This window comes from Erinaceus europaeus, chromosome 14 (assembly GCF_950295315.1).
Source record: "Erinaceus europaeus chromosome 14, mEriEur2.1, whole genome shotgun sequence".
NCBI lineage: Eukaryota > Metazoa > Chordata > Mammalia > Eulipotyphla > Erinaceidae > Erinaceus > Erinaceus europaeus.
In genome coordinates, this window is record NC_080175.1 from 80,392,794 (window position 1) to 80,406,197 (window position 13,404).

The 13,404-nt window shown below is 42.4% G+C and overlaps 1 protein-coding gene across 2 annotated transcripts in view; it reads left to right on the top strand.

Moving 5' to 3' along the window:
* The window catches only part of MAP3K13 (mitogen-activated protein kinase kinase kinase 13), a 140,592-nt gene extending 129,287 nt beyond the window's left edge, over positions 1–11,305 (top strand). The window contains exons 13-17 of one of the 2 annotated variants that reach the window (XM_060172099.1): positions 2,202–2,988; positions 4,112–4,182; positions 6,552–6,849; positions 8,889–8,986; positions 10,349–11,305. In XM_060172099.1, coding sequence (XP_060028082.1) covers positions 2,202–2,988; positions 4,112–4,182; positions 6,552–6,849; positions 8,889–8,986; positions 10,349–10,358 — 1,264 coding nt within the window. In that variant the 3' untranslated portion in view covers positions 10,359–11,305. Of the gene's footprint in view, positions 1–2,201; positions 2,989–4,111; positions 4,183–6,551; positions 6,850–8,888 lie in introns of both variants that reach the window. The other variant, XM_007529804.3, reaches the window with a different exon arrangement.
* Positions 11,306–13,404: the final 2,099 nt, after the last annotated feature.

A 13,404-nucleotide genomic window follows, 5' to 3' on the forward strand; every position in this document is an offset into this window, starting at 1 on the left:
GCATTGGAAGTTACATTCAGCCTTTTTTTTTTTTTTTTTACAAATACCCAGAGAGAGATGACTTACTTGATTAAATTAAATAGATGTTTACATTTACAGTGAACCTAACAACTTTCCATGAGGAAAAAGTAGAGATAATTCAATTTCTACTTTATGAGAAAATTAACTTGATGGATTGATGCAATAAATGTATCAACAAACTTTTCTCCTATAGGTATTTTAAAACCATTTTCCAGAACTTAAAATAATTCTGGCTCCTTAACTAACTCTTATTTTGGCCTCATTCTATCAACAGTGGAAAACAGCTGGTTGTGGAGAATATGTTGATGGTTTTGCAAGGTACAGGAATGTAGTTTAAAACTTAGCTATGTATAGAGTCAGCCCTTTTTTCTGCCAAAATGAATAGACCTCACTGTGAACTCTGAAGTTCATGGTGGAATCAACAGAACATTTAAGCACAAAAGGAGAGCACAAGTTGAAGTAAATGGATTTTCACCAATAGCAAGATATGAATTCTATCCCAGTGAATTAAGACTTTGTAATCTCGGTGTTCAGGGGAGAAATGGTGGAGTAGGTGTTTGCGAGCTAAAAATATGGCCTGGATATTTAGAAATGTTTAGATAGCACACAGTGTGTCTTAATGAATAAATTAAACAATTTTCAAAGATTTAAACATTAAATTGCATTTGAGATATATATATATATCTACCCTCTAGCTCTGAAGTTTTTTGCCGATTTGTATCTGTCTGATCCCAGAAAAGGGTGAGGTTACTTCCTGGTGGGAAAGAAATGAGCAGTGGTAGCATCTAGTATCATTTGGTATCCTAGGAGTATCATCTAGGAGGTACCATCTAGTATCCTAGAGTCCCTGCCCACAGTCAGTTCATTCAGTAACCTCTCACCATTTACCTAAGTTCCTTGGAGTGTTGCTTGGAGTCAGTATGTGCCAAGCTTACCTTCAGACTCTGTCTTCCTCTTCCACATGATATGCGTGACTATCCCAGTGGGCTCTTGAAAACAGGGCTGCGAAAGGCCTTTGTCCCTTGAGGAACACAGTGAAAAGCCACGTTTCTCATAGACCTTATCCTACCTCTGCTTAACCTTCTTGGCTATCTGTTATTCCTCCTTTTCAAATCTTCCCTTCACTCCCCTCCTTAAACATGTACTGAGTCTCACTCAGGGCAAGTCTCCATGCTACTGCTGTTCACTGCGTAAGTGGAGGTGGCACTGGTCTTGCTCCTCGAGGAGCCCTTGTGGGGAGCAAACTTAGCCTCTTGCATAATTAGCCTGAGGCTTTTTTTTTTTGGTATCAGATTTTTTTTCCAAGTGATCCCTTTTGGAATTTACCCAGATCCATTATTAGATAGATTTCTCTGAAAATTTTTAAGCTTTATTTATTTTATTTGATAGAACAGAGAGAAATTGAGAGGAAGTGGAAGAGAGACAGAGAGACACCTGCAGCAATGGTTCACCGTTTGTGAATCTTTCCTCCTGCAGGTGGGGACTGGGGGCTTAAACCTGGGTATTTGTGCATTTAAACAGGTGTGCCACCACTTAGCCCCCTGAGAGAGATTTCTGGTGGTGTGAAAACACCCAGGTCTGTGCCTTGCTATCTCTGAACCAGGATGACAGCTAAGCTGACAAGGAAGAGATCAAGAAACCTGTGGGATAAACTTAGAATTTGAGGAGTCGGGCGGTGGCCCAGCTGGTTAAGCACAGGTGGGCAAAGCGCAAGGACCAGCATAAGGATCCCGGTTCGAACCCCGGCTCCCCACCTGCAGGGGAGTCGCTTCACAGGCGGTGAAGCAGGTCTGTGGGTGTCTATCTTTCTCTCCCCCTCTCTGTCTTCCCCTCCTCTCTCCATTTCTCTCTGTCCTATCCAACAACAATGACATCAATAACAACAACAATAATAACTACAACAATAAAAAAGAGAACAAAGGGAATAAATATAAAAAAGTTAGAATTTGAAGAGATTTGAGTAGCTCAGCTTTTGAGGGACAGAACAGAATTCAGAAAGAATCAAAGGAGCCTCTTCAAATAGTTATCTATGTCATTTCCATATATCTGAGAATTTAAAGAATACTATTACACAGTATCTACACACACACACACACACACACACACACACACACACACACACACACACACACACCTCTGTACATTCATGTGTTTAGAATTGAACCTGTTCTTCTCCCCAGGCCAGATCTGTTGAGATCTGAAGGTATTCCCAGTATGGAGGTGGCTCCTGCTGCATCCCCTCTGTCTGGAAGTCCTAAAATGTCCAGCTCGAGCAACAAGAGTCGCTATCGGAGCAAACCACGGCACCGCCGGGGCAATAGCAGAGGCAGCCATAGTGACTTCACAGCAATCTTAAAAAACCAGCCAGCCCAGGAAAACTCACCCCATTCCACTTCCCTACACCGAGCGCAGTCCCATTACTCTTCTCCCCACCCGCACAATTCTCTGCCCCAGCAATACCAGCAGTCCCCTCCTGCCATACCACAGAGTCACCATCCCAGACTCAACATGAATGGGCAGGATATCGCAACGTGCGCCAACAACCTGAGGTACTTTGGCCCCGCAGCAGCCCTGAGGAGCCCGCTCAGCAACCATGCTCAGAGACGGATGCCTGGCTCCAGCCCCGACCTCATCTCCACAGCCATGGCTACAGATTGCTGGAGAAGTTCTGAGCTGGATAAGGACCAGGCTGGCCACTGGAGCTGTTGTCAGACGGACCACTATGACCCCTACCTCCAGCGCAGGCCAGAACCATATGGCTCCCTAGAAGCACCCTCTGCTGAACCAGTGGGTAGGGGCCCCGACCTTTTCAAGTCACCAGCACACAATCCCCTCACGGAAAATGCTCAAAGCTCTCAGAAAACGGAAGAAAACGAGTTCACCTGCTATAGGTCTGCGTCATCCCTTGGCGCCCCTCACCATGTCACCCCCTCAGTGCTACCTCGAAAAATAAGGCCCCTTCAGAAGGTAAGCTGGAATAACAACAGCACTTCGAGGACTGTCAAAGCATGTCATGTACATGAAGCACAGATTGATTGATTTATTAATGTGACAGGTAGGAGGAGAGAAAGAGGACAAGAGCCTTAGTTTGGCACATGTGTTGCTGGGGATTGAACATGGGACCTCATGCTTGAATGTCCAAGACTTTATTGACTGCACCACCTCCCAGACCCCTGATCATGTATCATCAAGCATGCCTACAAGCATGCCTACACTTTGCACCAGTTCTAACAAACACGATGCAACAAGATAACTAAGATCACTCCTTGATTTGAAACACACTGGTGTTGCAACAATAAAATAGAAAAGCAAACATACCCCAGGGAAACAGTATTATTAGCAAAATGCAAAAATTCAAAGCATTGATTTATTCAATTGAATGATTCTCTACTTTGGGTCAGCTCAGAGCATGCTTCTGTTTTAAATAGCCAAATTGGTAACTGAATAAGGAAATATATCTTATATAGTTCTCATTCAACCTTGTTTAATCCAGCATTTCCCTCACCAACTTGACCACTCTACCTATTAAGTCTGGTGCTCTACTAGCTGAGCACTTTTATCCCCACTGACATGCTTAGTAGTATACTAAACACCTGCCTGCGTTGTGTTAATGGTGGCAGAGGAACACAGTGCAATTCAAATAATGTATGTCTTAGCAGTAGAGATGATACAAGCACGGTAACTATGAGAGTAATGGAAAATGACTAGTGTATAAGGGGGGGGTAGTTATTGAACATTTTAAAGAACTGAAAGCCTCCTTTTTGGTGGAGTCTCTATGACAAAGCCTAGAACCACTAGTGATGATAATTACAACATATCACCCCCAAATTCAAGACTTCTTTCATGGAGCCTTCACTTCCCTTAGGGTAGAGATACTGTTTGACTCAGTTCTGCTTGTGTGCCAGCATCTAGTGCAAAATGTGTCATTGTGAACATCCAGAAAATTTGTTAAATGAAAGGCTATCAATATTACTGTTTAAGATCATACTCAGCAAACTATCACTCTGTGTGTGTGAGTGTGTGTGTGTGTGTGTGTGTGTGTGTGTGTGTAAGAGAGAGAAATGAAACTCTTTATTTTTCCTGTCCTTAGAGTGGAGATGAGTCCTCTGAAGAAGAAGAAGGGGAAGTAGATAGTGAAGTTGAATTTCCACGAAGACCAAGGTAAAACAATTGTCCACTTCCACATTTTGGCATCTGATTATGAACCACAGGCCCTGGCTTATCAGATTTTATTTCATAGGAGCTTGAAGACAAGGAGCAGAAAAATAGATTTGAATTTACAATCAAGAATATAATGGGGACTGTGTTTGTGCTCTCCCCTGAAAAAAAAAAAAAGAATATAATGGGCACTTTATGAGGGATGGTCCTATTTTTTATGGGTAACTTTACTGGTTTTTATTGTTCCACCTTCTATTCCTCATCTGGGCTGCCAAATACCACACACCAGCTACTTAAACAATGGAAATCTATTTCTCACAGTTCTGAAGGCTGGGAAGTTCAAGATGAAGGTTCCTAGTAAAAACTCTTTCTGGCTTGCAGACAGCCGCCTTCTTGCTGTGTTCCCCATATGGTGAAGGAAAGAGAGGGAAAATGGGAAAGAGAGAGAGAGAGAGATCTTACTCTTCTTATAAGTAAGGATGCAATCATATCAGCTTAGAATACCACCTGTAGGACCTTATTTAACCCTAATTACATACAAAAGGCACTAGTTCCTGATTTGTTCATAGGAATTCAAGGTAAACACAGTTCAGCCCATAGCACTCATATTTGTGTCTTGGATTTTATGCCTTTGAAGATATGAGTTGAGTCCTTTTTAAACTTAACCTTAGAAATAAATTCCTAGTTAGACAGAAATAAGAGTCTTGACCATAGAATTAAAGATGGGCTATAGCCCTCTACGTCTACAGTAAGAGCTGTTTATAAGTCAGTAGAAGGTAGTTCTCCTTCCCTCACTGCCCCACTACCCCCAGAAGTTCTTCTTCTATTTTTTTCCTGATAATAGAAATTCTATGCTTGAAGAGTGAGGCTCTAGGAATCCCCCCAGAACCAGGAATTCCCTATAAAACAGGGTTTTGTAAGTTCTGTGCTGGGTGTCCATTCTATACACAAAGTTAAAGTGCTTTCACCCCCTGAACTTTTCCTACCTACCATGTTGCTTCCTCTCTCCCTCTCTCTCTCTCTCTCTCTCTTTCTGTGTGTGTGTGTGTGTGTGTGTGTGTGTGTGTGTGTGTGTGTGTGTGTGTCTGTGTTTTCTTCTGTTCAGTGAGATGAAGCCCAAGTAAAAAGACTTTCATTCTTTGAGCTTATTGTACTGACATCATAGTTCTGTTCCTTTGTACTTTTGTTCCTATGGGACACCATGAGCTCAGCGTACCTGTCTTTCTTGTTGTGAAACAAGTCATCTTTAGGTTTTTATGTATCTACTTCTTGTTATAGCATTCTTCTATCTCCTTTCTGGATTACCAGTCTTGAGAAGTTGTGCAACACTGTTTTAACATCTTTTGTCTTCTTAAGTTTTTGGTTGGGACTTCTTTTTGTGTGCCCTCAAATCTCTTCACCAGCCTATCACCTCCCCTGGTCATCTGCCAGGCTCTGAACCATCAAAAATGGTCTTGTATATTCCCAATTAAGGGGAAAAATGTTTTAAAAAATGGCCTTGTACTAAGAAATACAGGCATATCTAGTGGATGCAGGTGGCATTATTTTGTATTATTTCTCTGCTTAAACCAGTGTATCCTAAAGAGCACTCTTATTTACTAGGCCACTTGCAAGCAATGGGAAAGAAATGAGAAATTTTTGTAAAGTCCTCTAACAATCTTCCCACACCCCCACAAGCCTTGCTTCATCAGGGCTAAATCCAGATGTTAGCCGAATCAGCTGTTGGCTGTCTGGGCAACATCCACAGCTACCAAGTAGGAATTTTTCCCAAATTCATTGTTTTTGGGGGGTTGTCTCCAGGGATAAGAAAGAAGCTCAGCCTTCCAGGGGTGTCAGACCCAGAGGACAATGGGCAGTGAGAAAGGCTATGGGCACAGGGGTAGCGGACACTCAGTGGGGTGGAAGCAGGCCTGGCTCAAACTGAAGCTCTGCTTCTGATCACTCAGGCTTCTTAAATGCCTTTTCCTTCTCCTGGCTCCAGTGTTCTGGTGTGGAAAATGAGTTGCATGGAAGCATCTCCAAAGTCTCTTTGACCTATGAGAATCTAGGATTCTGTGAATAACTTCCATTTGAACATTCCATTGCCACACATATGTATTGTGGTGGACTTAGGCTGGCTGAATTTTTTTTTTAAAGCTCCGGGGTGGCCACTAGCTTTGAAATACTGTGTTTAGTCAGACAAACACATAAACCAAATGAAAAGAGACATTCACATCTCCCTTTCCATTGCTTTTAAACTAGTTTCCACCTATCTGAATTGGAATGCTCCACACAGGCAGGGAAAAGCCTCTCCCCACGACTCTGATGTACAGATAAGGAGAGGGAAGCAGCTGTTTTTCTCGTAATAAATTTACTCTGGTTTTTGTTCCTAGGCCTCATCGATGTATCAGGAGCTGCCAGTCTTACTCCACCTTTAGCTCCGAGAATTTCTCTGTGTCTGATGGAGAAGAAGGGAATACCAGTGACCACTCAAACAGCCCTGACGAGCTAGTGGATAAACTTGAAGGCCACCTGGCGGAAAAGCTGGATGACCTGCTGTCACAGACACCAGAGATTCCCATCGAGATCTCCTCGCATTCAGATGGGCTCTCTGACAAGGAGTGTGCCGTGCGCCGTGTGAAGACGCAGATGTCCCTGGGCAAGCTGTGTGTGGAGGAGCGTGGCTATGAGGTGAGCACTTCTCCATCTTTCTCTCATCATTGTCCTCTTCCTTTGGCCTTTGGAGTTAGAATATCCTCAGATACCTCGACCTGTCAACGCCCATGTTCAACGAGGAAGCAATTACAGAAGCCGGACCTTCCACCTTCTGTACCCCATAATGACCCTGGGTCCATACTCCCAGAGGGATAAATAGGAAAGCTATCAGGGAAGGGGACGGGATACGGAGCTCTGGTAGTGGGAATTGTGTGGAGTTGTATGCCTCTTATCCTATGGTTTTTGTCAGTGTTTCCTTTTTATAAATAAAAATTAAAAAAGAAAAAGAATATCCTCAGATCCCTACAGTCTTTCATCACTAGCATTTAACACACAAGATACAACTGCCTCCAAGTAGTAAGCAGAAGTGTAAGGTGGCTGGATAAGGGAAGTGGCTCAGCAGGCAGAGCACAGACTTACAGGTATGAGGTCCTGAGCTTGAAACCCCACTCTGCATGTGCCAGAGTGATGCTCTGCTGTCCTCCCTCCCTCCCCCCTGCTTCCTTTCCTCCCATGTTCTCCACTACCCTCATGAATAAATCAGTCATTAGAAAAAGGAAGAAGAAAAATATAGAGATCAACAGAGCTTCCAGAAATTAGGACAGTTTCTCCCAAAAGAGAGACAGAAATATTGTACTGCACAGGAACTCTCCACTCCTTGTACCTTTGAGTCAAGCACTTTATCTACTGGGTCCTCTCCAAGCCCTTGAAACCCTGACATTTGGCTCAAACATTGTCTCCTCCTGACCTCATCTCCAAACCTAGTTTAAGGTATGCGCATCCCTCCTTCACATCCCCAGGATCCTCTGGATGAGACTGTCATAACACAGGCAACACTTTAATCAGTGCCAAGCACTGGACTTGTGAGGAAGAGACCAGCTTCGTGGCCGGAAGTGTTGATGCTTCCGATTGCCTCCATGCAGCAAGAAGCCTCGATGTGAATTCCAGCCTCTCTTTTTACTGAATTACAAGAATGAGCAAGTGACTGAATCTCTCTTTAGGCCTGTTTCCTTATCTGTAAAATGGCATAATAACATCTGCCTCACAAGGTTGTTGTGAAGCTTAAATAGATTAACAGAAAGCATTTTAGCAAATGTCAAGGAAGTAGGGGTGTGCTAGTAGTGGCATATTTGTCATTGTGTGGTTATCATATTTTGTTTAACTTCATTTATAAAAAGGAAACACTGACAAAAACCATAGGATAAAAGGGGTATAACCCCACACAATTCCCACCACCAGAGCTCCATTTTCCGTCCCCTCCCTTGATAGCTTCCATATTCTTTTTTTTTTTTATATTTTAAAAATTAATTTATTTTCCCCTTTTTGTTGATGCTTTTTTATTGTTGTAGTTATTATTGTTGTTATTGCTATCATTGTTGTTGGATAGGACAGAGAAATGGAGAAGAAGAAGACAGAGAGGGGGAGAGAAAGATAGACACCTGCAGACCTGCTTCACCACCTGTGAAGCGACTCCCCTGCAGGTGGGGAGCCAGGGGCTCGAACCTGGATCCTTACACCAGTCCTTGCACTTCATGCCACGTGTGCTTAACCCGCTGTGCTACCACCCAACTCCCAATAGCTTACTTATTCTTTATCCCTCTGAGAGTAAGGACCCAGGGTCATTATGGGGTACAGAAGGTGGAAGGTTTGGCTTCTGTAATTGCTTCCTCACTGAACATGGGCGTTGGCAGGCCGATCCATACTCCCAGCCTGTCTCTCTCTTTCCCTAGTGGGGAAGGGTCCTGGAGAGGTGGGGCTCCAAGACACATGGTGGGGTCGTCTGTCCAGGGAAGTCAGATTGGCATCGTGGGTCATCATCTTTATGTGGCTTCTTTTTCTAGACCATAAGGACAGAACCTAGTCTCATTCGTCTTTGTATCTCCCTCACCCAGCAACCCAGTACAGTGCCTGTGATGATGGTGTGTGTGGTGGTGGCAGTGGTGGGGGCTAGTATATATTTACTGGGTTATTACAGAAGTGAATTATAGCTTTCTTTTGTCTTGAATCCTATGCAGAACCCTATGCAGTTTGAAGACTCGGACTGTGACTCTTCAGATGGGGAGTGTTCTGATGCCACAGTTAGGACCAATAAGCACTACAGCTCAGCTACTTGGTAATGAAAGAACACCCATCCTGAGGACCTCAAGACTAGAACTGGCATTTCAAATCCATCCCACCCACCCCCTCCAGACTCTTTCCACTCTCTCCCTGCTTTTTTGTCTAGGAAGAGAGCTGATCCACTTTTCTTACCCCTAGAAATGAGCTGCAATAACAGGAACATGAGACTTTGCAAATCTCTGGAAAAAAAATCCAAATGAAATTAAGTCTCACTGAACATTTCAATCAAGAATGGCAGGGATCTATTTTATTGAATATTCTAGCTACTGTAACATTGATATTTATTTTTGTTTGACATTTTAACACTTTGTACTGTAAAGAGTGAACTATATATGATATAAAGAGAGCCAATAATTTCTTGCAAAAAAAAGAGAGAGAAAGAAAGGAAGGAAGAAAGAAAGAAAGAAAGAAAGAAAGAAAGAAAGAAAGAAAAAGTGAGATTTAGAAGCAACACCCTTGGGAACTTGCAGGGCCATTGCTGCTACTTGAACAGGGGGCCAGTTCTCTTGGCCACAAGGGATCGAAGAAGGGCCAGAGCAAGACGCACTCAGCGTTGCAGAAAACAAAGAAAAGCAATGTCAGACCACATTGAGTTCAACCAGTTTGTCCCAATGGTGATAGCAGTGACCTAGAAAAATTTGATGACCAGATACTTACAACCAAGGTCTTTGAGAGCATGTGCTTCCTCTTGGAGGAAAATGAAAATTCTACATGTGGAATCTGGTTTCGTTTTTTAAATTTTTTAAGCAGCACTTGGTAGTGAGACTTACAGTGTCAAACCTTGCCCTTGACAGATACTTCCTTTTTTATTTTTTTTCTCTGTGCTGTCATTGACAGATGTGTTGACTTGACCAGTGTGTTGATTTTTCAGACTCAAGTGCCATTTTATGCAAGTGTGTTTCTTTCCTACCTGCTGATTGCTGCTTCATTTTAGTGAGTAGAGGCTTAGGAGAAAAAAGATTCACGAGGAAATAGAAACCCACAACAGTGTTAGAAAAGCAATCATGGAATCTGTGAAAAGTGCATATTCAGAAAGTCTCAGTTCAGCTATGTGGAAAAGATGGGCTCGTCCATCCCTGGAACCATGTCATTTGTCTACTAGAGTCCTATTGATTCAGACAGGAGACCAGACTTTGAAGGCAGCTAGATGTGTGTGAGTCTGTCCAGTGTCCAAGTCCAAACTATCCCCTTTGTTTTTATTCGTTAAGTCATTCTATCTTGGAAGCTTTAGAGACCATTCTCAGAGTAAAGACAAAATAGGCCACTTGCAAAAGAAAACCCTCTCCCATTACAGAAACATTTTTGTTAAATGCCCCCTTGTAAAAATTGTATTTTACTTCACTCTGGATCAATGCAGCATTGAGTAATTGAACTTGGAAGTTTGTGGGAAGAACAGCTGGTGCTGAGCTGCAGTTGGAAAAAGCTTTCCAGTGTCTGAAGAATGGAGTCCTTGCCTTCAGGGTCACGAGCTCTGCAGAGCACCCTGAGGTACTTTACAGTGCCTCGACTTTAAGGACCTTTTTATCGAGACTTTTCTAGTAAAATAAATGTTGGCTTAGCTCCTATTTCTGTCTCCCAGCTAGGCTACTGTCAAACAGCATCTCTAGAATCAAGGCCTAAAGATGGCTAACTTTTCTGCCATTGCATCATACGGGACTGTAGGGAAGCTTTCCAGATGGAAGCATTGCTCTCCTCTGATTTTCACTGACTGCATCAGCCAAAAAAGGAAAGGCAGGAGGGATTTAGAACATTCCTTTTGCTTGTTTGATCCTTCCACTTGTTTACATTTTTATGTTGATTTAAAATCCAGTGTCTATAATTTACAGGTTTTAGATAGGATGAAGGAAAATGTTTAACTTATACAAGAGCAGTATTGTTTGCATTAAATTATTCCATTTTATAAAATTCTGTAGCTGGACTACATGAAAGAGCTTAAGTTATGGCATTATTATTACCACTGTTATTTTATAATAATTATTATCATTCTCATTTTCTGTCGATCAGAAGGTGTGGTTTACGGTATGGCACAGTGATTGTGTCTCTTGCTAACCATGAATTAGTATGAATTTTTGTGATCTTTCATGAAGGAACGAAAACGGAACTGCCATGCGGGAGCTCCCCGGTACTCATGTTAGTTATTGTCTTTTATTTTCTATGTACAACAGTAATCATCTAAATATGTGTGTTCTGCCCTGGAGTCTAGTGGGCACATTGTCATTTTTTATCATGAAAGCAGATAACTGAGTGGATGGACAATAGTTCAAAAGCTGTAAATTCTTTCAAGTTTCTTAAGAAATAAAATCATGGGACTACATTAGAAGCAAAAAGAGAATAATTGAATATCCTAACAGGAATAAAATCAGAGCTTCAGCTAAGCAGCCTGTAGGTTTAGCCATTTCCAGAACTGGCTGTGTAGTTTGTAGTATCCTTCCCGCCAGATCCCACAAGAGCTGTCTCTTTATTTTTATTTTATGTTTATTTTATATTTATTTTTTCCTTTATTGGGGGATTAATGTTTTACATTCGACAGTGAGTACAATAGCTAGTACATGCGTAACATTTCTCAGTTTTCCACATAATAATACAGCCCCCACTATGTCCTCTATTAGGAGTTGTTTTTTTTTTTTTTTTCTTTTGGCCTCCAGGTTATTTTGCTGGAGCTCGGTGCCTGCACCAAGAATCCACTGATCCTGGAGGCTATTTTTTCCCCTTTTGTTGCCCTGGTCGTCTTATTGTTGCCATTTCTATTGCTGTTGTTGGATAGAACAGAGAGAAATCAAGAGAGGAGGGGGAGAGAAAGACAGACACCACAGACATGCTTCACCACTTGTGAAGTGACCTCCCTGCAGGTGGGGGAGCCGGGGGCTCAAACCAGGACCCTTACTCTAGTCCTTGTGCTTCACACCACCTGCGCTTAACCCACTGTGCTACCGCCCAGCCCCCAGGAGCTATTTTTCTTAATCCTACTTGGGAGTAGCAGAAAAAGTAGTAGGGAAATTAAAGAAAAATATCCATATATTTACATATTACAGGCCATAAAATGCCAAGCTGGAATGTTATCATAACAAAACTAGAGAACTTTTAGACTGAGACTTATTCACTTAGAAAATCATAAAGTGGGGGCCAGGTGGTGGCACACCTGGTTAAGTGCTCACATTACAGGGCACAAAGACCCAGGTTCAAGCCTGTGGTCCCCACCTGCAGGGGGAAAGCTTCACAAGTGGTCAAGCAGGGCTCCAGGTGTCTCTCTGTCTCTCTCCCTCTCCATGTCCCCTCCCCTCTTAATTTCTCTCTGTCTCTATCCAGTAAGAAATAAATAAAAGAAAAAAGAAAATCACATAGCTGGAACTATCCCTTGTAAAGCCGTATTTATTTATTTATTTATTATTTATTTATTGGATAGAGACAGCCAGAAATCAAGAGGGAAGGGGGGGATAGAGAGGTAGAGAGGTAGAGAGATACCCGCAGCCCGGCTTCATCATTTATGAAGCTTTCCCCCTGCAGGTGGGGACTGGGGACTCGAACCTGGGTCCTTGCACATTGTAACGTGCGCTCAACCAGGTGCACAACGCATTTTTCTATCCTTGGATTCAGATCACACTCTACTGTGAGCTTCTCTAGTTCATTGTTTTGGGGAGAAGAAAAGCTCCAACTCTGTATCCTCTTTCTGTCCAACATGAAAACTCTGACACTTACCAGTTCTTGTCCACCAATGGCAAAAGGCAGAGACATATTGGCCAGTGTCTATACTCTTCAGTGATAAGTCTTCCTAGGAAATTCACACTGGAAACCTCTTCATTTTGGTAAGTTTTTTTTTGTTTGTTTCTTTATTTTGTTTTTCCTTCTTGACTAGATGTCATGAAAATGCCATCTACTTTATCTGGATAACCTATCAAGAGCATGTTAGTTTAGTAGACCATTAAATCTTCATTCTTTCACCGCAATGTCTCCTCAGAGGTGAGTGAAATTTCACGTTGAACTTTTTTTTTTCTTTCTGTTCTTTAGTATAAATGAGTATAGGCATCAAATATTAGTGTCTTTAGTCTAGATTTAAAACATTATGTACCTGTTTGGGGTCAGGCTGGGGATATTATTTTTTTATTTTTATTTATGTATTTATTCCCTTTTGTTGCCCTTGTTGTTTTATTGTTATAGTTAATGTCGTCGTTGTTGGACAGGACAGAGAGAAATGGAGAGAGGAGGGGAAGACAGAGAGGGGGAGAGAAAGATAGACACCTGCAGACCAGCTTCACCACTTGTGAAGCGACTCCCCTGCAGGTGGGGAGCCAGGGGCTCAGAAGCGGGATCCTTACGCGGGTCCTTGCACTTTGCGCCATGTGCGCTTAATCTGCTGCGCTACCGCCTGACTCCCTGATATTATTTTTTAAGTATAAAAAAGTGAAAAGAGAAGTA